Source organism: Panthera pardus, unplaced genomic scaffold (genome assembly GCF_024362965.1).
Source record: "Panthera pardus isolate Hobbes unplaced genomic scaffold, ASM2436296v1 HiC_scaffold_12, whole genome shotgun sequence".
Classification (NCBI taxonomy): domain Eukaryota; kingdom Metazoa; phylum Chordata; class Mammalia; order Carnivora; family Felidae; genus Panthera; species Panthera pardus.
The window spans coordinates 75675934-75702555 of record NW_026526677.1 but is presented as its reverse complement, the minus strand read 5'-3'; the positions used below and the strand labels follow the sequence as shown (position 1 = coordinate 75702555).

The following is a 26622-nucleotide window of genomic DNA, read 5'->3' as shown; positions in this document are numbered from 1 at the left end:
GATAGATGAAGGGATGGATTGGTGCATGGGTAGATGGGTATGTGGGTAGATGGATGGATGGACCGGTGTGTGGATGGTGGACAGATGGATGGATGGATGGATGGTGGGTAGATGATGAATGGTGGGTGGATAGATGGGTGGGTGGGTGGATGGTGGAGAGATGGGTAGATGGATGGATGGTTGGGTGGATATCATTAGTGTCCAATGGCTCCACCCAGAGCTGCCTGAGGCTCTCTTGTTGTCCCCTTCTTCCCACCCCTCTTACCCCAGGCTGTCACTTCACTTTCCTAAAAGCCTTCTGGTTGCCCATGGAGCCATTAGATGGTCTCTCTTGGTCCTCAGCCAACAGCTAGAACTTTCCCTCCCTCTTGTATCCAGCATCCAGCTGAGTCTGGAATCAATACCAGGACGCTGGGTGTGAACGGAAGGAGCCTGCTCTTTATTTGCCATTATTTACTTCTGAGCGTGTGCATTCCCACTGCTTTCCCATTCTCGCTGTCTCTCCTCTCTTTTCCTTCCCACTCCTTGGGAACTGGCTCAACCACAATAGGATCGGCTCATCTGCATTTGGCCCTAGAGGACCTGCCAGACTCCGAGGAGGAGGGCAGAGGCGGCGGGCGGGCGGGAGCCGCACGGCGCTGTGACAGCGCACAGTCGGGCCCGCGCTCGCCGCCTGGAAGCCCATGCCGGGCCGGAGCCGTGCCGGGATTGCTCATGAGGCCTCTGCCGAGCGGGAGTAGGAAGAACCGCGGCATATCCCTGGGGCTCCTCGCTCTCTGCCTGACCGCAGCCTGCTGTCTGCAAAGTAAGCGCGGGGCGGCGGAGGAGGGGGGGGGGGGGTGCGGTGGGGCGAACGCAGCGGGGAGGCTCGGGGCGCGGCGGGGCGGCGGGGCCAGGGGGGCTGCGGAGGACCGCGGGGTGCGCGGGGTGCGGCGGGGGACCGCAGGGCGGCATTCGGGTCCCAGGTGTCGCGGCTGCCGGGCCACAGGCCCTAGCCCACCTTGGGGGCCCCGCCTGGCAGGGGACGCGCTGCTCCCCGGCGGGGCTGGGCGCGTCCCCTAGGGCGCCGATCGCGGCCGGAGGGGACGAGCAAACCGCAGGCTCTCCGGTCCTGGCACCTTGGGCCACTTGGGGGTGCCCGTCCCGGCCCCGCCCGGCGGGGCGTTATCAGAGCCGGAAGCCGGCGGGGAGATAACCGGCTCCGGGCCCGGGCGGCCGCCTCCTCTGCAGTATTTTCTATTTCTTTTTCCTGGAATGACCGGACTGCAGCTGAGGTGTTCCGACCCCAAGGGCACGCGGGCCCCGCCCCCTACTGTGGGGACCCCTCGTCCTCCTCCGGGCTTCCCCGGTCACCAGGACATTCTGTAGGCCTTCCCTAAACGCAGAAGAGCCCACAGCAGACTCTCTTGAAGTAAAGGGGTTCTGGGGGTTTGGGTTTGGGTGTTGGGGCTTGAGGTGGCCCTTGCCACTGTGCACTGAGTGGCGGGCTTTGGGTGACCCTAGAATCTCCCTAGTATGGGGAGTCTGGATGTAAGGCACAGCTGCACAAACTCCCAATGGCACAAACTACAGACTGTAAGTTTTACTTTCTCGTCTAGTCATTAACGTTATTGTCATTCCCATTTTACAGATTAGCTAAGTGAGGTTCAGAGTGACCAGTGCAGGGCCATTGGAGGTGGGAAGGCCAATAGTAAGAGCCAGCTCTTACTAAGCATGGATGCATTCACGATCCCTCAGACTTTACAAGACTTCTGTCCTTGAATCCACAAGGCAACCCTCTTAAGTGCTACTCGATTTCTGTTTCACAAGTGAGGAAAGGAGACACAGAGGTTGCTACTTGTACAAAGTCACCAGCTGTTCCTGGGGAGGGTGGGGTGCCAGGGTTCAAACCCGAGCACTCTAGCACTGCACCCTTACACCTCTCTGACTAGAGCCCAGCTTTGGAGACTGCACATCTCAGAAACTCAGAAAGACTGGGACCGGGCATGCACTTCTGGCTGCCTGTTGAGGGAGAAGTAACAGGTTGTTATTTCTCAGGGAGGTGGGTGTGTTTGGCCTGGCAGTGACCTTTTCAATTGTTTTTCAAGGCTCCAAAACATGTTTCCAACCACCATTCTTACACAACAGATGTTCCCAAGACTCAGGCCCCAGCCAATTGCCACAGTGTGTAATTCATTCATTCACTCACTCCTTCAGGGCCCCCTCTGCCTGTAGGAAGCAGGCCTCCGTAGGGAAACCTAGTTCAGAGTCATGCCCTCGGACAAGCAAACGACAGTGCCAGCTTGCAGTGGTGACTCTGGAGAGGCAGGAAGTGCAAACCTTCTGGGAGCCCTGGACGTTCAGAACCCAGACTGGAGAACTGGCCCCACTGAGTCATTCGTGGCCCGGTCCCCAGGAGGACAGAGGAGCGGGCTGAGTCTGGTCTAGGGAGGGAGTGGATAGGCCAGAAGCCACCATGGCTAGAATGGAGCTGTGGGTTCTGGGCTTAGCTGGGGATGGGTGGGAAGGGGCGGGAGAGCCAGTGTAGGGAGAATCTCACCGAAGCTCCCGGAAAGGCCCAGAAACCATTCCAGGACAGGGCCCGTTCATGCTCTGTCTCTCTCTGTCTCAAAAGTAAATAAACGTAAAAAAATAAAAATAAAAAAATAAAAATAAAAAAAAATAAAAAAAAATAAAAAAATAAAAAAGAAAGTCTTCCAAATTCCTTCATTTCTGATCTCCATGGGAGATCTGACATACTCCATGCTCGTCTGGGAGGGGGCTGCAGACAGGAGACCCTCTTTTCTCTATTACCACCAGGACCTGAGGACACCTATATGTGACACCCTATTTGCTGTCAGACTTTTTTCTTTAACATGTATGTATGTATGTATGTATGTATGTATAATGGATATACAAGGCATTCAATATTACTGTAGGTGTACAATATATTTTTTTTAGATTTTTTAAATTGTTTTTTAAGTTTATTGATTTCTTTTGAGAGAGAGCAAGAGAGCGAGCAGGGGAGGGGCAGAGAGAAGGAGAGAGAGAGAATCCCAAGCAGGCCCTGCACCATCAGCACAGAACCCGATGTAGGGCTCAAACTCGTGAACCATGAGAGCGTGACCGGAAATGAAACCATGAGTCAGGCGATTAACCGCCTGAGCTATCCAGGTGCCCCTAAGGTGTACAACATATTGATTTGATAATTCTATGTATTGCTCAGTGCTCATCAAGATAAGCGTAGTCATCCTCTGTCACCAACAACATTATTAAAAGATGATTGACTGCGTTCCCTATGCTGTACTTTTCATCTCCGTGACATTTACTTTATAACTGAAAGTTTGTACCTCTTAATCCCGTGTCCCCACCCTCCCAGCCTCCTCCCCTCTGGCATCCACCAGTTCTCTGTATTTAAGGGTATGTTTCTGTTTTTTTGTTTGTTTGTTTTGTTTTTTAGATTCCACATATAAGTGAAATAATACGGTATTTGTCTTATCCATGTCTGACTTATTTCACGTTGCATAATACCCTCTAGGTCCATCCACGTTGTCACAAATGGCAAGATATTCTTTTTTATGGCTGAGTGATATTCCATTGTAGATATATACCACTCCTTCTTTATTCATTCATCTATTGATGACACGTCTGTTGCTTCCATATTTTGGCCGTTGTACAATAATGCTTCAATAAGCATAGGGTTACATATATCTTTTCAAATTAGTGTCTTGGTTTTCTTTGGGTTTTCCAGCAGCGGAAATCCTGGAACCCATGATAGTTTTAATTTTAATCTTTTGAGGAACTTCCATACTGTTTTCCACAGTGGCTGCACCAGTTTTCGTCCCCACCAACAATGCATGAGGGCTTCCTTTTGTCCACATCCTCACCAACATTGGTTTTTTTCTTGTCTTTCTGATACTAGCTATTCTGACCTGTGCAAAGTGATATCTCACTGTGGTTTTGATTTTCATTTCCCTGATGATTAGTGATGTTGAGCATCTTCTCACGTGTCTGTTGGACACCTGTATGTCTTCCTTGGAAAAACAGTTATTCAGATCTTCTGCCCATTTTTTAATCAGCTTGTTTGGGTTTTTTGGTGTTGAATCGTATAAGTTCTTTATATATTTTGGACACTAATCCCTTAGCAGATATACCACTGCAAGTATCTTCAATAGTTGCCCTTTTGTTTTGTTGATGGTTTCCTTTGTAGAGCAAAAGGTTTTTATTTTGGTGTAGTCCTGAGTCTTTATTTTTGCTTTTGTTTCCCTTGCCTGAGGAGACGTATCTTTTTCTAGATACGCAACATTTTTCTATGTTGCGAAGACTGATATTCAAGAGATTACTGCCTCTGTTTTCATTTAGAGGTTTTATGCTTTCAGGTCTCACGTTTATGTCTTTAATCCATTCGAGTTCATTTTTGTGTATGGTGTAGGCAGGTGGTCCAGTTTTATTCTTTTGCATGTAGCTGTCCAGTTTTCCCGAAACCATTTGTTGAAGAGACAAGTATTCTCTCATGTACTCTTGCTTCCTTTGTTGTAAGTTAATTGACCATATAATCTTGGATTTATTTCTGGTCTTTGTATTCTGTTCTGTTGATCTCTGTGCCTGTTTCTGTGCTAATACCATACTGTTTTGATTATTATAGTTATAGTTACAGTATATCTTAAAGTTCGGGGTTATGATACACTCAGCTTTGTTTTTCTTTTTAAAGATTGTGTGGTTATTTGGGGTCTTTGTGGTTCCATACAAATTTTAGGATTCTTTGTTCCAGTTCTGTGAAAAATGCTGTTGGCATTTTGATAGGGATTGCATTAAATCTGTAGATTGCTTTGGGTAATATGGATTAATGGTAATAAGAATTAATGATATTAATTCTTCTCATCCATGAGCGTGGTATTTCTTTCCATTTGTTTGTGTTGTCCTCAATTTCTTTCATCAATGCAGTTTTTCATCAGTGTTCTTTCATCAGTATAGTTTTCAGAGTTTAGGTCTTTCCCCTCCTTGGTTAAATTTATTCGTAGGTATTTTATTCTTGTTGGTGCTAGTGTAAATGGAATCGTCTTCATAATTTCTTTATCTGCTACTATTAGTGTGTAGAAATGCAACAGATTTTTGCATATTAATTTTGTATTCTGCAACTCTACTGAATTCATTTATCAGTTTGAATAGTTTTTTGGTGGAGGCTTTAGGATTTTCTATATATAGTATCATGTCATCTGCAAATAGTGGCAATTTTACTTCTTTCTTACCAGTATGGAGCCTTTTAAAATCTTTGTCTTGTCCACTTGCTGCAGCTAGGATTTCCAGGACTATGTTGAATCAAAGTGGTGAGAGTGGACATCCTTGTCTTGTTCCTGATCTTAGAGGAAACACTTTCAGTTTTTCACCCTTGAATATGATGTAAGCTGTGGGTTTTTCATAGATTTCCTTTGCTATGTTGAGGTATGTTTCCTCTAGACCTACTTTATTGAGGGTTTTCATCATGAACAGGTGTTGTACTTTGTCTAATGCTTTTTCTGCATCTATTAAACTAATCATATGGTTTTTACCCTTCCTCTTATTAATGTGATGTATCATCTTGAATGATTTACAAATGTTGAACCACCTGGATCTTTATATTAATCTCACTTGATCATGGTGAATGACTTTATTGCTGTGTTGTTGAATTCTGTTTACTCATATTTTGCTGAGGATTTTTGCGTCTTTGTTCATCAGAGATATTGGCCTGTAGTTTTCTCCCTTTTTATAGTGTCTTTGGTCTGGGTATCAGGGTAATGCTGGCCTCATGGAATCCATTAAGAAGTTTTACTTCGTCTATTTTTGGAATAGTTTGAAAAGAATAGGTATTAAGTCTTCTTTAAATGAGTCAGAGAATTCACCTGTGTAGCCATCCGGTCCTGGACTTTTGTTTGTTGAGAGTTTTTTTTATTATTGATTCAATTTTAATACTAGTAATTGATTAGTCCAGATTTTCCTGAATCAGTTGTGGAAGGGTGTATACTTCCAGGGATCTACCTACGCCTTCTAGGTTGTCCAATTTGTTGGCATATAAATTTTCCCAATATTCTCTTATAATTCTTTATATTTCTGTGATGTTGGTTGTCATTTCTTCTGCTTCATTTCTGATTTGATTCATTAGAGTCTTCTCTCTTTATTTTCTTCATGAGTCTGGCTGTAAAGGTTGGTCAATTCTATCTTTTCAAAGAACCAGCGCTTGGTTTCATTGATTTTTTTTTTTCCTACTGTTTTTTCTGCCTCCTTCATTTATTTCCGCTGTAATCGTTATTATTTCCTTCTTTCCACTGGTTTTGGGCTTTGTTCTTCTTTTTCTGACTCCATTATGGGTAAGGTTAGGTTGTTTATTTGAGATTTGTTTTGTTTCTTGAGGTAGACCTGTTGCCATAAACTTCCCTCTTAGAACTGCTTTGCTGTGTCCCAGCGATTTTGGATGGTTGTATTTTCATTTTCACTTGTCTCCATGTATTTTCGTCTTTTCTTTGATTTCTTTATTGAGTTGTTTAGAAGCATGTTGTTTAGCCTCCATGAGTTTGTGTGTTTTCCAATTGTTCTCTTGTAATTGATTTTCAGTTTCATTGGTTGTGGTTGGAAAAGATGCTTGATAGGATTTCAATCTTGTTAAATTTATTAAGACGTGTTTTGTGACCTAACATGTGATCTATCCTGGAAGATGTTCCATATGCACTTGGAAGAATATGTAGTCTGTTGTTTTGAGATGGAAAGTTCTGTACATATCTGTTAGTCTATCTGGTCTAATGTGTTTGTTGCTCAAAGCCATTATTTTCTAGTTGATTTTCTGTCTGGATGATCTACCCATTGACGTATGTGCTGTGTTAAAGTCCCCTACTATTATTGTATTATGTCAGTTTCTTCCTTTATGCCTGAAAATCATTGCTGTATGTATTTAGGAACTCTGTGTTGGGTCCATAAATATTTACAATTGTTATGTCCTCTTGTTGGATTGATACATTTATCATTATGTAGTGCCCTTTTTTGTGTCTTGCTACAGTCTTCATGGTTTTTTTAATTTATTTTTTCTATTTTATTATTTAAAAAAAATTTTTTTTAATGTTTTTATGTATTTTTGAGACCGAGAGAGACAGAGTATAAGCAGGGGAGGGGCAGAGAGAGAGGGAGACACAGAATCGGAAGCAGGCTCCAGGCTCTGAGCTGTCAGCACAGAGCCCAACCTGGGGCTCAAACTCACAGACTGTGAGATCGTGACCTGAGCTGAAGTCCGACACTTAACTGACTGAGCCACCCAGGCTCCCCTTCGTTTATTTTGTTAAGTTTATTTATTTATTTAGAGAGAGAGAGAGAGAGGGAGAGGGAGAGAGAGATGGAGAGGGGCAGAAAGAGAGGGACAGGGAGAGAATCCCAAGCAGGCTCCACACTGTCAGCACAGAGCCAGATGCAAGGCTTGATCTCACAAACCATGAGATCATGACGAGAGCCAAAATCAAGAGTCAGATACTTAACTGATTGAGCCACCCATGCACCCCGTTACAGTCTTCATTTTAAAGCCTATTATGTCTGATGGAAGTATTGCTACCTTGGCTTTTTTTTTCTCTTCTCATTTGCATAGTATATGTTTTCCCAGCCCTTCACTTCAATTGGTATGTGTCTTTAGGTCTCAAGTGAGTCTCTGGTTGGCAGCATATAGATGGGTATTTTTTTTAATCCATTCAGTCACCCTATGTTTTTGATTGGAGCGTTTAGTTCATTTACATTTGAAGCAATTATTGATAGGTAGGTACTTAATGCCATTTTGTTCATTGTTTTCTGGTTGTTTTTGTGGTTCTCTGCTCCTTTCTTCTCTTGTTTTCTGGCCTTGTGGTCTGATAGTTTTCTTCAGTGTTGTGCTTGGATTTCTTTCTCTTTGGTTTTTGCACACCTATTATAGATTTTTGATTTGTGGTTACCATTGGGTTCAAATATAACATCTTATATGTATAGCGCGGTCTGTATTAAGTTAATGATCGCTTAAGTTGGAACACATTCTAAAAGCACTAATGTGTCCTGTATATGATATCATATTTTGCATGTTTTTATGTTGCCTATCCTGTGACTAATTTTTGTAGATATAATTGATTTTCCTACTTTTGCACGTTAGTCTCCATTCTGACTTTGTAACTGGTTAATCTACTACTTTACTATATGTTTGCTTTTACTTGTGAAATTCTTTCTCTTTCATAATTTTCTTACTTCTAGTTACGGCCTTTTCTTTCCCTTTAGCATTCCCTTAGCATTTAGCAAATGTTAAAGAATTCCCTTTAACATTTCTGGTAAGCCTGGGTGAGTGGTGATGAACTCCTTTAACTTTTGTTTCCTGGGAAACTCTCCTTCTATTCTGAAGGATTACCTTGCCTGCTAGGGCATTTTTGGTTGTAGTTTTTCCCTTTTAGCACTTTGAATATGAATATATCATGCCACTTCTGGCCTATAAAATTTCTGCTGAGAAATCAGTCAATAGCCTTATGGAGTTTTTCCTGTATGTAACTGTTGGCTTTTCTCTTGCTGTTTTTTTTTTTTTTTTTAAGTTTATTTATTTTGTGAGAGACAGACCCCACTAGTCGGGGAGGGGCAGAAAGAGAGGGAGACAGAGAATCCCAAGCAGGCTCTGCACTGTCAGCACGAGCCCAATGTGGGGCTCAAACCCACGAAACCTGGAGATCATGACCTGATCTGAAATCAAGAGTTGGATGCTTAACTGTCTGACTCACCGAGGTGCCCTGGTCTCCTGCTGCTTTTCAAATTAAAGGTTCAATTCTCTTTCGTCATCATCATCGTTTTAATGATTGTGTGCCTTGGTGTGAACCTCCTAGGGTTAATCTTGTTAGGGGCTCTCTGTGCTTTCTGAATCAGCAAGTCTGTTTCCTTCCCCAGATTAGGGTTTTTCAGCTGTTATTTCTTCAATTTTTTAAATTTTTTATTTAAAAAAATTTTTTTAATGTTTATTCATTTTTTGATAGAGACAGAGCGTGAGTAGGGGAGGGGCAGAGAGAGAGGGAGACACAGAATCTGAAGCAAGCTCCAGGCTCTGAACTGACAGCACAGAGCCCGATGCGGGGCTCGAACTCACGGACCGTGAGATCATGACCTGAGCCGAAGTTGGACACCTAACCAACTGAGCCACCCAGACACCCCTCTTCATTTTTTTTAAATTTTTTTATTTTTGAGAGAGAGAGAGAGAGAGAGAGAGAGATTGAGAATGAGCAGGGGAGGGGCAGAGAGAGAGGGAGACACAGAATCCAAAGCAGGCTCCAGGCTCCGAGCTGTCAGCACAGAGCTGGACATGAGGCTTAAACCCACAGACCGTGAGATCATGAGTTGAGCCGAAGTCTGACACTTAACAAACTGAGCCATCCAGGCACCCCTGAGAGGAGTCTTCTGCCCTCTTCTCTCCCTCTTCTCCTTCTGGGATCCTTACAATGCACATGTTATTACACCTGATGATTTCACAGAGTTCCCTTAACCTATTCTCATTTTTTACTATTCTTTTTCCTTTTTGCTGCTCAGCTTGGTTGCTTTTCATTACTCTGTCTGCTGTTAGACTCTTAAAAAATATATTTTAATATATCTCAAGTCAGGACACATCAATATCAAATTGATTGCTTTGCTCTAACTCCGTTGGCCTGGACGGAAGTTGAGCCCTTCCTGAGAGGATGTGTGTTGCTTCTGTCAGTCACCAGGAGACTTCTTATCTGGGGAGTAGGAAAGACTTCATGGAGAAGGTGAGGCTGAGTCTTGAAATATGAGTCGTGTATACCACAGGACGAGATGGAGTAGACAATTCTAGCGATACAGCAGGCACTCAAAAAATAGGTGCCCGGTTCCTTCTCGGGCCTGGCCCAGAAGGGTCCAGACATGCTAAACAAGGGAAGGGGAAGTGTGCTGCTGCCTTACCCTGCATCTACCAGGATCTTAGCGGAAACCCCACTCCGAGACCCTGCTGACACTGAGCCTCCTTGGTCCAGTGCATTCGTGAGCCTGGTCTGCCCGCACCTGCGTTTTCCCTGGACAGGAAAGTATTTACTTATCCAGCAGTAAATGGGGGTAGGAGAGAGGCCAGGTTGGCAAGTTCAGAGTTAGAAAATGATTTTCTCCCGTAACTGGGAAGGCCCCAGTCAGCCTTGTGGGCAAAGAAGAAATAGCACATTGGACCGTAAAGGGAGCACTGGACGTTCCTTGTACGAGTGTGCTTCAGGAAGCACATTGCCCTTTCCTCCTGCTGAGTTGCACCCTGGGGACAGCTATGGCCTGTGCCGTGCAGACCCCAGAGGAGCCTGGCTGCTCTGGGACTTCCTGAGGAATTCTTAGCTGGCAGAAAAGGAAGAGCCCGGAGAGCTGGTCCCAGTCCCAGCGCTGGCTGTAAACCCTGTACCCATGCAAGTCCCCATCCTCTCTGAGTGCACAGAGCAGTGAGCTTGGTGGTTCTCAGCCAAGGCTGCACATTAGAACCCCGTGGGGGGCTTGTAAGACCTACAGATGCCCACACCCTACTCTAGAGAGTCAAACTGGTATCTCCAAGGGCGGGAGCCAGTACCGCTGTGTTCTGATTTTAAGTTCCTTAGGTGATCCTAATGTGTGACCAGGCAGTGCTCCTGGACTAGGCCATTTCTATGTCCCCTCCATGAGTCTCATCCCACGGAAACAGTCAGGAAGCGTACATGTCTCTCCTACCTTCTGGTCTCAGAACACCCACCATTGTGTAGTGGAGCCTCACTTATGTCTTATTTGTGGTTTTTATCCTGACCAACCTATAGATACTTTCCCACCAGGCTTAGGTCAGGAAGACAAGGCTGCCCACCTTGGAAGTCGGGTTTGCTCAATAGTTCCTGAGTACCCACGGTGTGAGAGGCCAGGATACTCAGCAGGGGGGAAGGCATGGCCTTGGGCAGGGCAGGGGCGGGGAGGGCGGGGTGAGTCACATCCTAGCCTGGTGATTGGATGTTAGGTGCCCTGGGGCCACAGAGAAAGGGATTTACCTGGCTTGTTTGGATTTGGGAAGAGGCTTCTAGAAGCGGAAACCAGGGAAGACCAAGTAGGAGGTAGCTAGGTGAGCAAGGAGGGAGGCAGTTCTGAGTAACAGGAATTAAGAAGCACAGACCCAGCATTGCCCTCTTTCTTCCCTTTGCACCAATAGCAGGTGACCATTCTTTGGTTAAACCAGGTCTTCCAACACTTGGCCAATTTCTTCCTATGCAATCTTGTAAGTTCTGTAAAAGTTAAAGAAACAGAGTTTGGGAAGGCTCTGGCTCTGGATCATAGGTTGAGCGTGCTGGAATAGTTCCTCCGATAGACCCTTACACTAGTGCCAGAGAATTGGGAGGGAGATGTGGGTCCCTTGGCCCCAGGCAGTGACCAGGGGACCTCACGTGAGACTTCTCGATTTGCCCTTTTCTACCAATGTACCATTCACTGCCCCGGGCTCACTAGGGGAATAGATCACATTCCTTTTGGAAGCCAATGCCCAGAAGCAGAAGCGCAGGCTTCGTCTTTCCTGTCGCCATCAACCAAGCCTTCTATATACGTTGGGATGGGATTTCAGGGGTTCTTGAACCACAGCTTATTCCTTCATGTCAAGGAGACCATGGATTCAACGTGACAGCCCCAGCCTGAATGAGCCATCCATCGTGTTACAGGTCACTGGGCGCTGGCCATTCAGACCTCAGCACATGCTGGGCGCTCACCTGCTCCTTCCGGCAGGGAGGTGGGCAGTCAGTCCCCTGACATGAACGCAAGGCAGGCTGGGAACTATGTTACAGGAGCCCGGGGGGGCCCTGGCGGAGGAGGCACCTTGAGTGAGCACATACCTGAGATAGGGGAGGGGGGAGTCTGAGCTGAGAACGAGGGGAGAAACGCCCAAAGGGGAGAGGTCTGTAGTCTGGTGAACTAGAATTGGGTGGCGAGGAGTCTTGAGGGATGGGGATGGAAAAGAAAGTTGAGAGCAGATTACTGAGGACTTTCAACGCCAGGGGAGACACAAGCAGGTGTGTGGTCTAGAAGATCACTCCAGCCGACCGAAGAGAAGAAAAGGCAGTCTCTCCTGAGTTTTTATACTTGCTAATAACAGTGACAAGACAACGATATGTGTGGCTGTTTATTGAGCACCTGCTTTGTGCCAGGTACTGCAAACAGCAGGCTTCCACTCACCTTCACATAATCCTGCAAATAGGTGCTGTTGGCTATTGGCCCCCATTATACAGATGAAGAAACTGAGGCTCAGAGAGGTTGAGGAGCTTGCCTAAAGGTACTCATTCCACTAGGTGCTTATGGAAAGCCCACAGTACCAGGCATTGTGATGCGCCCTGGGGACTCAACAGTGAAGAAAATGGATCTGCCCGCCCCACCACCATGTTCATAGTTGACAGCTGATCGAGGAGGATGAGCCATTAATCACGAGGAAATACCACACTGGGATAAGTGTGTTGATAGGAACAGGGAGCTATGGGAACACAGAGCTGGGCCCCCTAACCTAGAGTGGAGCGATCAGGGAAGGCTTCCTGGAAGAAGTGATGTGTAAAATCTACAGGGTGAAGAGGAATCGGCCCCTCAGTGCCTCTGAAGGGGGAACTTTGTACCCTAACTGTGGTACCCAGTCATGAGTGTGCCTAAATCCTTTGATTGCTCTATACCTTGCTTCCAAGGGCCTTCAGGCATCCTATAAATACCTCTCAAAGAACCATTGGGAAGTCACCCCACTTCATTTCTTCCTTAGTCCTCCTGTTCCACACATATTAACTGTGGAGTTACCTGAGAACCCCACTTTCCAGTTCCCCGGGCTGCACACTGGCCCAGGCCCGACCATAAGTCCTGTAGCCCCACTGTGCCGACAGCGAACCCTGCGGCACCCTGCCCCCCTCCCCCACAAGGCTGTGCAGGGCCAGGCAGCCCGCCTCCACCATGCCCGGCTGGCTTCCTTGACATCCGGGTAGAAATGCAGCCCATGGCTATTCAGAAGAGTTCAGCATTGCAGCAAGGGTGGCTCTTGCTTGTGGTAGAGAGATCCCAAAAGGAATTCTGTGAGGAAATCATAAGATTTACAAGTGCTCATTCCAGTCTATACCTGCTATGGGATTTGGGCTGGAAGAACCAGCTCTGGTCCCTGGTACAACTCCAGCTTCTGTTTGCACACACCCAGGGATGGGGAGCTCACTACTTCAGTAAGCAGCTCAGTGGATCGTCAGAGAATTTTCATTAATAATAGCTAATATTTATTGAGTGATCACCAGGCGTTGGAAACTGATATGCTCCTTATAGGTATTGTCTCACTGAAACTTCTTTCTGCTGCAGGAGGTTGGGTCACAGCACTATTGTAGTGTATCTATTTCATAAGTACGTAACTGACGCTGGAAGACTAAGGAGTTTATCCCAGATCACACAGCCATTACTGGCAGACCTAAATTCTGACTCCAGAGTCCATGAATGCATCTATTACACCCACACGGCCTCAGTTCTGTTTACCAGAACCTTCCTTATTTCAATCTTTACCCACCGATCCTCATTCTGGCAATGACTGGGCGTCCCAAAGCTTCCTTTCTCCAAGATGAGAGGTTCTGCAGCAGAGGCGGTACCCCCCCCCCCCCCACGTGGCGTAAGAGGTGTTAGCAGTGTCGGAGAAGGAGAGGAGGGGCCGGCCTGCAGGGATCCTGGGAGCATCCTCAGTGCCCCTCAGGGCTTGCAGAATCACAGCTACCAAAGTTCTGAGCATGTGGTCCCAAGACCAGCAGCAGCATTACCTAGAAACCTGTTAAAAATGCAAACTCTGAGGCCTTCCCCCAAGACTACTGAATGAGAAATGGAATGCGGCCTGGCAATTGTATTTTATTTTTTAAATGTTCATTTATTTATTTTTGAGAGAGGAAGAGTGCGAGCGGGGGAGGGTCAGAGAGAGAGGAAAACAGACTCCCAAGCAGTCTCCGCACTGTCAGCCCCACTCGGGGCTCGAACTCACCAACCAACCGTGACCTGAGCCAAAGTCGGACGCTTAAGTGACTGTAATTGCATTTTAACAAGACCTCCGGTGATTCTGATCCAGCTAAATGTTGAGAACCACTGCATTATAGCCTTGGAGAAAGGGGAGGGGCAAATGGAATTATTTAACTTTCCTCCCTAACCCCCAAAGCATCCCTAGGAGTAATAAAATTTGCAGGATGCCAGAAAAAATTCATTTCTCCCAGAAAGAGCTGGCACAGGTGCCCCACACATCCCTCTTGCACCTGGCAGGCCTCCATTGCTTTGGCTTTAGGCTTTGTTAAGTGCTTCTTTGAAGGGTTATGAGCCTTCAGCGGCTAGCCCCTTAGTGCGGATTCACTCAGTAGTTACCAATCTTGGCTGCACACTGGAATAACATGTGAACTTTTATTTTAGATATTAAGTTTATTTATTTTGAGAGAGAGAGCACGGGGAAGGGGCAGAGAGAGAGGAAAAGAGAGAGAATCCCAAGCAGGCTCTGCACTGTCGTTGCATAGCCCAATGTGGGGCTCAAACTCATGAACCGAACCATGAGATGGGGACCTGAGCTGAAATCAAGAGTCAGATGCTTAACCCACTGAGCCACCTATGTGCCCCCCACATGGGGACTTTTAAAGATCGCAGAGGCTTCCGTCCCTCTTTCCTTTCCCCCCAAAGATTCTGAATACCTCTACCCAAAGGGGTAGGATTCTTAAAAGCTTCCCCAGATGATCTAATGTTCAATCAAGGATGTCAGGATTCAATCAGGCTTCTCGGCTATGGTGAATGAGTAGATTAGGTCAAGTGGCCCACTTGGGTCCAGTTAGCTGTGGCCGGGGAGGCCGGCTGAAAGGCCCTCTGCATGGGAATTCTGAGAACGATGGCAGTGGAGCTGGTCAGGCACCCCATTAACTAATAATGGCCTTCCACGCAGAGCGAGCGACCCGAATTGGTGCTCTGTGAATGTTAGTCCCCTTGGCTTCCCTTCCTAAGTGCTTGTTGAATGGAAGGAGACTCGATTGGATTCTCATGGCCTGGAATCAGAGCTCCATCTGGGTGAGAAATCAGGGAAGGGAGCTCCCCCTGTGCCCCTGCTATCAGCTTCTCACAGCCTTAAGGGTTTTTGGGGTTTTTTTTTATTGGATCATTGACAGCCAAGCCTTCATGGTCCCTAATTACAAATGAGGAAATGGAGGGGCAGAGAGATAAAAGGCTTTGCAGAGTCACCCAGCCAGGGTGTGGTGTCACCCAAACGGCACCTGTGGCTTTTGGTTACACACAGTGTGAGTAGAGTGGCCTTCCCAGGCCCACATCCTGCCCTTCTCTGCCACCCTCTGCTCCGGCAGGCAGGTGTGCCTTCTCAGCGTCTGAGGAAGCCTGCGGAGTGTCCTCTGTGTGGTCAGAGAAGAAGCCAGAAGGGACGCCAGGATACCCGGGGAGTGTGGCAGTCCAGAAGGCACAAGTGTGTTTCAGGTAGGAGAGGTGGCCAGCGGTGCCCAGGAGGAGAAAGTCGTTTGCTGAGAAGGAAGAGGAATTTGGAGGTCTAAAGAGATAGGAGGGAGCTGGTCATAGTAATCGTGGAAAAGGGAGTAAATTCACAAGAAAAAGCGTTGTGAGGTTGGCAGTATGGAGGGTCCTCTTGAATTTGGTGATCATGAATGTGTGCTGGCAACCGTGTGCTTTGTTCTGGAGGGTGTCTGTTGAGGGACATTCTCCCGCAGTGTTGACGGCTCGGGTTTGAGCAGAGAGGAAGTAGAGAGCTGCGGACCGAGACTCGGCAGATGTGATGAAAACACAGAGACCAGTGGAGTAGGAAGAACTGACAAGAGTGCTTGGAACATGGCAGGCCATGGTACCCAGGCTGGCTAGGGAGGGAAGTGAGGATTATGGATGGGGAAAAGTGGAAGGAGCCGGAAGGGAAGGACGCATGAGGCCAGTGGGAGCAGTTGAAGAGTAAACAGGAACGAGAAAAGGCTGTGGTCAGGGCGGGCTGCTTTACTGGAGGCCAAGGGTGAATGTTCTGGTAGGCAAGGGTGCTGGATGGGTTGTCCAGGGGGATGCTGGAGGTGCTTACAGCGATGCCAAGCCCCACAGGAGAGTTGCCAGTGTGTTCGGAGAATGAAGAAGAGGGGTGCCTGGGTGGCTCAGTTGGTTAAACGTCTGACTCTTCACTTCAGCTCAGATCATGATCTCACCGTCGTGAGATCGAGCTCTGAGTCTGGTTCTGTGCTGAGTGTGGATCCTGCTTAGGATCCATTCTCTCTCTCTCTCATTCTGTCTGTCTCAAAAAAAAAAAAAAAAAGAAAGAAGGGGCGCCTGGGTGGCTTAGTTGGTTGAGCATCCGACTTCGCCTCAGGTCATGCTCTGGTCATGATCTCGCGGCTCATGAGTTCAAGCCCCACGTTGGACTCTGTGGTGACCGCTCAGAGCCTGGAGCCCGCTTCAGATTCTCTGTCTCCCCCTCTCTCTGCCCCTCCCCTGCTCACACTCTGTCTCTCTGTCTCTCAAAAATAACTAAACATTAAAAAAAAAATTTACAAAAAGGAGAAGGAGAAGAAGAAAGACCGGGGGATTTCTCCTGCTGTTGAGGGGAGAGGGTGGAATGACTAACTGCAAGAGAACAGATTTTATTTTGCAAGGCAGCGGAAAGTGATCGTCTAAACCAGTGCTGTCTAAAAGAAATATATTGCAAGCCATATAGGTAATTTTGAATTTTCTAGTGGCCACATTAAAAAAGTAAAAAGAAACAGGTGTGATTTAATCATATATTTTTAACCCAATATATTCAGGGTATTATTTCAACATCTAATCAATGTAAAAAAATTACTAATGAGGTATTTTGCCTTCTGTTTAACATACTAAATGCTGTCTTCAAAATCCGGGGTGTATTTACACTTAGGGCACATCTCCGTTCGGACTGGCCAGTTCCAAGTGCCCAACAGCTACATGGGTGGCTAGTAGCTCCCGTACTGGCAAGCCCAGCTCGGGACTGTTGCCTCTGGTGACACGGGCTTCGCAAGTCTCTACCAGCACTGAGCCATGTGCGATGTGGGGAAATATAAAAGAGGTGTAAACATCCACCTCTGTCCTCAGTGTTTTATTTTTATTACAGGCATCTGTGGAGCATTGAAAGTGCCTTGGGGGGTGCTCCTGGGTGGCTCAGTCGGTTGAGGGTCCAACTTCAGCTCAGGTTATGATCTCGGGTTTCATGAGTTCGAGCCCCACATCGGGCTCACTGCTGTCAGCCTGTCAGCACAGAGCCGGCTTCGGCTTCGGATCCTCTGTCCCCCTCTCTCTGCCCCTCCCCCGCTTGCACTCTCCCCAGAATAAATAAATATTAAAAGAAAGGAAAAGAAAAGAAAGTGCCTTGAGTTCCAGCCTCAGCTCTGATTTTCTAGTTGGTGAGAGCTTGGGCTCTGTGTTACGCCTCTGGGCCTCCGTGTCCTTGTCCGGAAAGTAATGTAAAGTAAATAAGCAAGTGAAGCATAGTTCTTTTTTTTTTTTGATAGTTTATGTATTTATTTTGAGGAGCACATGTGTGGGGGAGGGGCAGAGAGAGAGGGAGAAAATCCCAAGCAGGTTCCACGCTGTCAGCACAGAGCCCAACGCGGTGGGGGTGGGGTGGGGTGGGGTGGGGTGGGGGTAGTCTTAATCTCACGAACCTTAAGGTCATGACTTGAGCTGAAATCAAGAGTGGACGCTCAGCCGTCTGAGCCACCCAGGCAGCCCGTGAAGCATATTAACCCAGGTCTCCTGCCTGCCTGCCTCCCAGGTGGAGATAGTACCTGTGAATTACTGACATTTTCCAATGTGAAAATCCGTGGCTGAGATTGGCATGCAATTTATTTATTTTGAGGATCACGCCATTTTTTATTTTTTAATTAATTCACAAACTTGCTAAAATAGCCCAACTGTCCAAAAAGGCATAAAGTGAAATGTAAGGCTTTCTTCAACCCCGGACACCCAGTCCGTCCCCAAAGACGAGCACATCACTGGTTTTTAGAGTATCCTTCCAGAGATTTTCTATGTCGTTATGTGGATAACTCTATGTGCGTGTGTATATACATATTGTTACTTAAATGGAAATATTCTCTATATACTGTTATGCCTTGTGCTTTTTCATTATTTTTTAGATAATCGAATATCAGTGCATATAGATGTATCTCAGTCTTTAAATGTCTCTGTAGTACTAGAATATGAATATTGATAATTTTGTTTAACCAGTTGTGACATAGTAAGAAATACATATTTGGTCACCTCTCCCTGGTTCCTGACACAGAGCCCCTCATATCCTAGTCATTTACTAGGTAATAGGAGCATCTCCTGTTACAATATTTGGTCTTACTCCTTGGTTCCTGACACAAAAGCTAACTGAGGCCCTTGGAATCTCCAGAGTGATAAGTCTGTCTTTTTGTTTGCCAATGAGGCGACTTTTGGAAGATGAAGGCTGGTTGGTAGAGGAGCTAACCATGGGATTAGAAAGTTAGAACTTTCAGCCCTAACCTCCTTCCACCACAACCTCTGGAGATAAGAGAGAGGCTGGGGATTGAGTCAATCACCAATGGCCAATGACTTTATCAACTCTTCCCAAGTAAGGGAACTTCCCCCCAGATGCTAACTGAAGAAGCTTGGAGAGCTTCTGGATTGGTGAGCCCATCAAGGTGCTGGGAGGGTGGCACACCTGGAGAGGGCATGGAACCTTTGCACATACCTGCCTACACCTCTCTTCCGTGTCGCTCTTCCTGAGTTGTATCCTTTATAAAAATAACAGATAATAGTAGAGTGCTTTCCTGAATTCTGTGAGCCATTCTAGCAAACTATTGAACCTGACGAGGGGGTGGCGGAAACCTCTGTTTTATAGCCAGTTGGTCAGAAGTACAGGAGGCCCAGGGGCGCCCTGGGGGGCTCAGTCAATTAAACATCCAACTCTTGATTTCAGCTCAGGTCATGATCTCGAGGTTCGTAAGGTCTAGGCCCACATCGGGCTCTGCACCTACAGTGCGGAACTTGCTCGGGATTCCCTATCTCCCTCTCTCTGTGCCCCTTCACACCCCCCCCCCAAAAAATAAATAAATAAACATTTAAAAAAAGGAAGTACGGAGGCCTGGACTTGTAGTTGGTATCTAAAGTGGGGGCGGTCTCATAAGACTGAGCCCTTTAGGGGTGGGGTGTGCTCTCCCTGAGGGTAGTTGGTGTTGGCAGAGTTACGAGTAGTGTAAGAGCCCGTTTTCCCTTACTGGTCTCTTACCGGTGAGCATACAGGATGCCTCTGGTCTTTTGCTACTTCAAAAGACTACGCTGTGCTTCAGTAACAAGACCTACATTTGTGTTCCCTTATTACTTGTAGGATCCGTTCATAACCGTGGAACTTCTGGGTCAAGAGGTGTGTGCTAATACTATTTTCATAGATTTTACCATATTGCCCTCCAAGAAGGTGACACCCATTTACAAATCCCCACAGTAATGTTGGAGTATAACTTCACCCTGCTTCTGACAACATAACGTTATCAGACCGCTTTGTCTTTCCCGGCGGATAGCGGCCGAGCCATTCAGCTTTCCCAGCCGGGGTTTTGCTGGGCTGTGATAATTGCATAAGACAGGTGGTCACTGGTGGTGACCCACAGAAATGCTATTTTGGAGTGATTTTTTTTTTTTTTTTTGGTTGGGGTACAACTACAGGAACCTGATGCAGGGGAACCCCCTGCAAGCCTTCGCCTAAACCTGCATCTATCTGTCCATACTGTTTGGATTTGGCTGACGCCTGGGTGACTCCTCAAGGCCATTCATTATACAGTAAGATGATCAAGGGCGAGCTGAGCTTTGGTCCCTGAGTAATCAGGCACTGAGAGGGAGAATTACTACCTGAGCTAATAGGAGGGATAGATACCCTGTAAACTGGGCACACATGTCCATCCTCAACACCATTCATGGCGTCTAAACCCAAATGCCAATGTTTAGGGTTGCCATGCTGGCCTCCAACGTAGAACGGTCTCCAAAATTCCAGGCTACTTGTTTCAAGAATGACAGAGGTTAGGGGCGCCTTGGTGGCTCAGTTGGTTAAGTGTCCAACTTCGGCTCGGGTCACGATCTCACGGTCCGCGAGTTCGAGCCTTGAGTCGGGCCCTGTGCTGACGGCTCAGAGCCTGAAGCGTGCTTCGGATTCTGGGTCTCCCTTGCTCTCTGTCCCTCCCCCACTCGTGCTCTCTCTGTCTCTCAAAATAAATAAACATTAAAAAGAAGAATGACAAAAGTTAGGCAGCGACGTAAATATTTTAGTTGCAACTTAAAACTGCTATTTCTCCTTTGAGCTCTTTGACTCTCAGCAGACTTGGAGGGGAAGGGGGCCTCACCAGCATCCCCCTCAGCTCGGCACAGATCCTCCTGTTCCTGATCCCTCCAGGGGGGCAGCAGTTTGACAGGCAGGGCACGCGTGTCTTTATTGGTCCATTCCAGTATACTCTGAGTGCGCACAAAGTGCCAGGCACGGTGCTGGGCTCTGGGGCTTCTGAAATGACTGGAAACGAGTTCCAGGCAGACCTACTGTGCACACGCTCACATCCTGCTGCCCTCGTTCCCCGCCAAGTACAGGCCAAAGCCAGTGCCTGGGGTTGTTCTCGACTGTTGGGGCTCAGTCGTGGGTTGTCCTGAAGGTGTGTAGGACAGGCGCATGTGGTGGGCTCAGGGCAGTGTGAGCCATGTGTGTGTAAATGTTCGATCTGCTGCCAGATCGCCCTCCAGGAAGCCCCGTTCAGATCCTGCTGTGCCTCTATTTAAATGCCATCTGAGGTCCTCCCTGCCCGAGGGCTAACTCCCTCAGATAATCTCCCGCTTGCTACAGATTCCTCAGGCTACCTACCACCTGCACTTTTTACTCAGCAGGGCCAGAGCAGAAGATCCTTCCTGCCTCCCTGGGTGGGCTCACTGTTCTCCCAGCCAGGATGGCGCTTCCTCCCTTTCCCACAATTTTAAAATTTTATCCTTCAAGGCTCTGCTTCTTTCTCTTTCTTTAAGCTTATTTATTTATTTTGAGAGACAGAAAGAGCATGAGCGTGGGAGGGGCAGAGAGAGAGAAAGAGAGAGGGAACCTCAAGCAGGCTCCGCGCTGTCGATGTGGAGCTCGATGCGGGGCTCGAACCCATGAACCTGAGCTGAAATCACGACCTGAGCTGAAATCAAAAGTTGGACGCTTAACCAAGTGAGCCACGTAGGTGCCCCGCGGCTTCGTTTCATTGAGTGTCTGTCTGCTCCCTTCCCCAGCTCCTTGCAAACTTCCTGCCTCCTACCAGGGCGGTGAAATGCACACTGGATGTCACTTTCAGTTCAGCCACTTAATGTGACATTGCACAAATTCTGTGTCTGTCTGCTCCCTTCTCCAGCTCCTTGCAAACTCCCTGGCTCGTACCAGGGCAGTGAAATGCACCCTGGATGTCAGTCTCAGTTCAGCCACTTAATGTGACATTGCACAAATTCTGGAACCTCAGTGAACTTAACATGTGCTACTCTGTCAAATGGGGATAATAATAATACTGTTCACCAGGCCACAGCCGCGAGCCAGCACCCTGTTGCGGAGAATGCGATGGCATTCTGTGACTGTGGGGCTGCAGTGGGATTGCTGACCTTGGAGATGCGTTAGGAAGGCAGAGCGTTAAGGGAAGAGTGGCTTTGGCCCTCCCTCACCTCTGCCTCTGCCCCCCACCCTCGGGTGCCTCAGAGATCAGCTCTTGTGTGCCTTGGAGTTTTCTCGTTGCTCCTCAACATTTCTGTGAGTCTCCGCGTAACCGACAGTCCTGGTTTGCTTCTAGCACCGACACTCCCCGATCCTGGGAAAACCCCTGGGCACCCTGGGAGGGCTGGTCATCCCAAGGCTAGTGACACAGACCTGAGCCGAGGAGAGCAAGCGCGGGGGCCCGAGTGCTGTGCCCTGCGGGGCCTCACACGTGTCCTGTCACCCCCGCCTCACAGCCTTCGTCTGGAGGCTTTTCGGTCCTCTTTCCACAGCAGAGGAAGCTGAGGCTCTCGAAGGTGAAGGGATTTCTCCACGGGGAGGACACCCCCCGGGTTGAGTCCACGTGGATCTGCTCACATGAGCCTCCACCACACCTCCCCGCCTCTTGGAATAACACTTTTGTCCTGTGCTTCCTCGCTCCGCCGCCCTGCTCCAGCAGTGTTCCTGATGTAGGCTTTCTGACTTCCAGTTTACTGCTCACAGGCTCACTCAGGGTGACAGCAACACTTGCTGGTTCTCGGCTGTGTCAGATGGTCACGCTGGCTGCACAGGTGGCTTTCCAGATAAGATGAGTTGTCCCGATAAAGGTGGCCTCCATGACTCCTGACACCCAGAGTCTGCACCAGCCATCCGTCCGTCTATTAGTTGATACCCTTGTTCATCGAAATTGTGGTCTGAATAGGCCTGACCTTTGCTGTGATTTCGGGAAATAGATCCATCTTCAATCATCAATTTCTTTAAAGCAGCAAAATACAACCTCTGTAATTTATTTGTCAGAAAAGGAGTAAGGAACCATTCTGAGTAGTATATTCCAGCCCATTCCTGGTAGCTGATTTCTGCTGGCACTTTCCCTCTGATTAGTTTCTTTTTCTTAATGTTTATTTATTTGGAGAGAGAGAGAGAGCGAGTACGCACGGTGGAGGGGCAGAGAGAGAGGGAGGGGGAGAGAGAATCCCAAGCAGGTTCTGTGCTGTCAGCCCAGAGCCTGACACAGGGCTCAATCTCACCAAGTGTGAGATCATGACCTGAGCCGAAATCGAGAGTCAGAGGTGCCCCTCCCTCTGATTAGTTCTAAGTGGGTCTCCCCAGTACGAGGAAGTCAGGCTTTCAGGGAGCACCTTGGTTCAGGTTCCAGTGACTTCTGTCTTATTAAAAATCTTTAATTCTGTGACGCCTTCTTTAAAGGAGGGATGTGCATCTGGGAAATGGGTAGAATTTAGTTCTTCTCTGCTTTTCACATAGAAAGCAAGTGAAGATAGGGGTGCCTGGGTGGCTCAGTCAGTTAAGCGTCCGACTTCAGCTCAGGTCACGATCTCGCGGTCCGTGAGTTTGAGCCCCACGTCGGGCTCTGGGCTGATGGCTCAGAGCCTGGAGCCTGCTCCCGATTCTGTGTCTCCCTCTCTCTCTGCCCCTCCTCCGTTCATGCTCTGTCTCTCTCTGTCTCAAAAATAAATAAAAAACGTTAAAAAAAATTTTTTTTTTAAAAAATAAAGCAAGTGAAGATATAAACCAAGGTCAGCTTTTAACCTTTCTTTAAACTTTGTCCACCAGATTGCTTGGTCTAATCAGGAGAACCTTAAAAAGGTTTTTTAAAATACATGTTATTTTCTTATTCAGTAAACAACTGAAATTCAAAGCTTATATAAATGTATAATTTGGAAAATAAAATTCCATTGCCATCCAATCTCTAAGGGGCAATCCCTGTGGACAGTGAACATATATTACTACAACATTTTCTGTATGTAATAGGTACCTATTTATACAAACATAAATAAGATCATATTATGCTGCTTTATAAATCTATTTTTTAACCTAGTAACATGTTGTAGACACTCTCCCTTGTCCATGCAAAACTTATCCTTGTTAATGGCTGCCTGGCATCCATTTTCCAAGTGAAATCTGATTTATTAAACCAACCTCCTTGAATAGAACATTTTGAGCCAGGTCTAAGGATTGGTCTAGATACTAACTTTCTCTGGACTTGTTCTGAGTGATCTTAGCATGAGGTACAGAGGCGGGTTACTCATTAATTCAACTTTTTAAACTAAGGTGACAAGCAGTTTGCCTTTAAATTTTTAGAACTGTTAATTTTCCCTCCTAATTATAGATAGATAGCAAAAGGAACTCTTTGTTCTAAAAACCTAGTTAAATGCCTGGTTGGTTTGATTAGAAGGAGGTTTTAATATTAAAATCTTTATTATTTTTTTAAGTTTCTTTCTTTATTTTTTTAGTTAATCTCTACACCCAAGGTGGGGCTCGAACTCACAACCCCAAGATCAAGAGTCACATGCTTCCCTGACCTCGCCAGCCAGACACCCCAGGAGGAGGTTTTTATGGTCAAAGGAAAACACAGACTAGTCGACCAGTTTCCAGCTGTATCAGCATCTCAGAAACTTGGGCTTGTTATTTTTGTTTGTTTGCTTTTCAGTTTTGCTATTTCTTGGGCCAGAGTACCTATAAGACTCAAAATGAAGGTCCCTAAGGGTATTGAAAGGGCTGGCAGTATCCCAGGAAACTAATCTGTCAGTAACCTTGACCAATATGTTTAACGTGAGTGTGCGTGAAATACACATGTTGCGATGCAGGTTTATCACTAGCTCTAAATATGGTTCTCCAAATCTTATGGTAATCATATTCCAACTGTTCGTATTTGGGGTCAGAGAAATCTGAAAACATAGATAAATGATCGTCACAAGGTGAAGTGGGAAAAACAATTTTTTGTATGTTTGCTTTTTTAATGGAAGTATAGTGGACGTACAATGTTACACAGTGAGATTCCACAGGTCTTTATGTTATGCTGTGCTCACCACAAATGCAGTTACCCTCTGTCACCATACAACACTATTGCATTGACTACGTTCCCTGTGCTGTACCCTTCATCCCCATGACTTGTCCCATAACTACAGCCTGTACCTCCCTCTCCCCTTCACCCATTTTACCCATCTCCTCACCCCCACCCCTCTGGAAACCATCAGTTTCTTCTCTGCATTTATGGGCTTGTTTCTGCTTTTTGTTTGTTGGTTTGTTTTGTGTTTTAAATTTTACATGTAGGTTAAATCATACGGTATTTGAATTTCTCTGTCTGACTTATTTCATTTAGCATCATACTCTCAAGGTCCATCTGTGTTGTCCCAAATGGCAAGATCTCATCTTTTTTCATGACTAATACTCCATTGTGTGTGTGTGTGTGTGTGTGTGTGTGTATTCCAAACATTTTCAATCGGTGTGTTTTCATTCTTGTCTCTATGGATATTTTTATTTCTTTTTGATTCCTCATTGAGGTCTGTCACCTCCCTGATTAGGTTCACCCCAGGTATTTTAGTCTTTATAGAGCAATTGCAAATGGAATGTTTTCTTAATTTCTATTTGTGCTACTTTATCATAGTGTATAGAAATGCAACAGATTTCTATATATTCTATATTCAGCAACGACGGGATTCATTTAATATTGCTAAATTTCTGGTGGTGTCTTTAGGAAAAAGTTTTGAATAAGACAAAACTGCACTTAAGTCCCATCCTTTCCATTTCCTAGCTACATGGGCATGTTGCTGACTCATGTAAAAAATTAGAAGGATTGGTAAGCACGTAAGTATGTATTATCATAACTGGCACATGAAGTCTTGCCTAAATTATAGTTCTCTTTCCTACTTGTGTGTTACCTTTTATTTTTATTTATTTATTTATTTATTTATTTATTTATTTTAACGTTTATTTATTTTTGAGACAGAGAGAGACGGAGCACGAACAGGGGAGGGTCAGAGAGAGGGAGACACAGAATCTGAAACAGGCTCCAGGCTCTGAGCTGTCAGCACAGAGCTCGACGCAGGCTCGAACTCACGGACCGCGAGGTCATGACCGGAGTCAAAGTCGGCCAGCCGCTTAACGGACTGAGCCACCCAGGCGCCCCGCGTGTTACCTTTTAGATATGCAAATTTGTCAAACCATTTCAGCAGCAGCATTTCTCAGGAAATCTTACCCTTCTTGTTGCTATAAATATTTGTCATTCACTTATTCAACTCAACAAAGATTTAATGACCAATCCCTCTGTGTCCGGAATTCTGCTGGGGGACACAAAGATGAAGAAAATACATTAACTCCTGCCCTCTGAGGGCTGACCTGGAATTTGACCTCTGTTTTCTTCCTGAGAGAGGGGGCAAATGTGGCAAAATGTTAATAATTAGTGAATTAAGGAGAAGGTACATATTAATTGTACTTGTCTTTCAACTTTGCTGTGAATTTAACATGTTTTAAAGCCCAGAGTTGGCGAGAAAATCGATCTCTGTTACTCGGCAGTTGTAACCCGTGAGAACCATTATTACCTCCCAGTGTCTCACCTTGATGTTTATCAGATTATGTCTAGTCACCTAGCCGAGGCCTTTCGGAGAGAAACACTAGTGGAAAATGCTGGGGATGGGAGAAGGCAGGGAGAAATGTCTGGAAAAGTTAACAGGTGTGGTTACCCAGAGCCACACAGCAGGGGCCTTGGAGCACCTGGACACCCAAAGATTGAGGGGCCAAACAGGAAGTGGAGGGCGGAAACCAAGGGATGGGCTCTGAGCTTAAGTCCTGCCCTGTTCGTTACCCAATGTCCAGCCGTCTCTGACCAGTCCTCTCAGGGAGGGTGCGGGGGCATTTGTCACATTCCATACTCTCCACTGCCAACCGGTGATGACTGATTTGAGCATAGAGATTAAATATGTGGGCTTTGGAGCCAGCTTGTGTGACTCTCAACCTTGCAGAATGAACTTGGACAAGCTAGTTAGTCCTGTTGACAATGAGGTTTTGCTCCATTCTCGATAGAATTGCAGTAGGTTGTATGCGAGACATTAATGAGGCAATTTGTGCAGGTGGTTGCACGGGGCTTGTGCATGGCACCCGCTTACTACACGTATGACGGCATATATGTATGACCTCAGTCAACGGTGCTAGTACATGCGTGTGCA

General features: G+C 46.6%; 1 protein-coding gene across 1 annotated transcript in view; it reads left to right on the top strand.

The window, feature by feature from the left end:
* Positions 1 to 464: 464 nt before the first annotated feature.
* VSTM5 (V-set and transmembrane domain containing 5) overlaps positions 465 to 26622 on the top strand; it is a 32080-nt gene continuing 5922 nt past the window's right edge. Inside the window, exon 1 of the mRNA XM_019450098.2 lies at positions 465 to 805. Within this exon, the coding sequence (XP_019305643.1) occupies positions 715 to 805 (91 nt within the window). The 5' untranslated portion in view covers positions 465 to 714. The remainder of the gene's footprint in view (positions 806 to 26622) is intronic.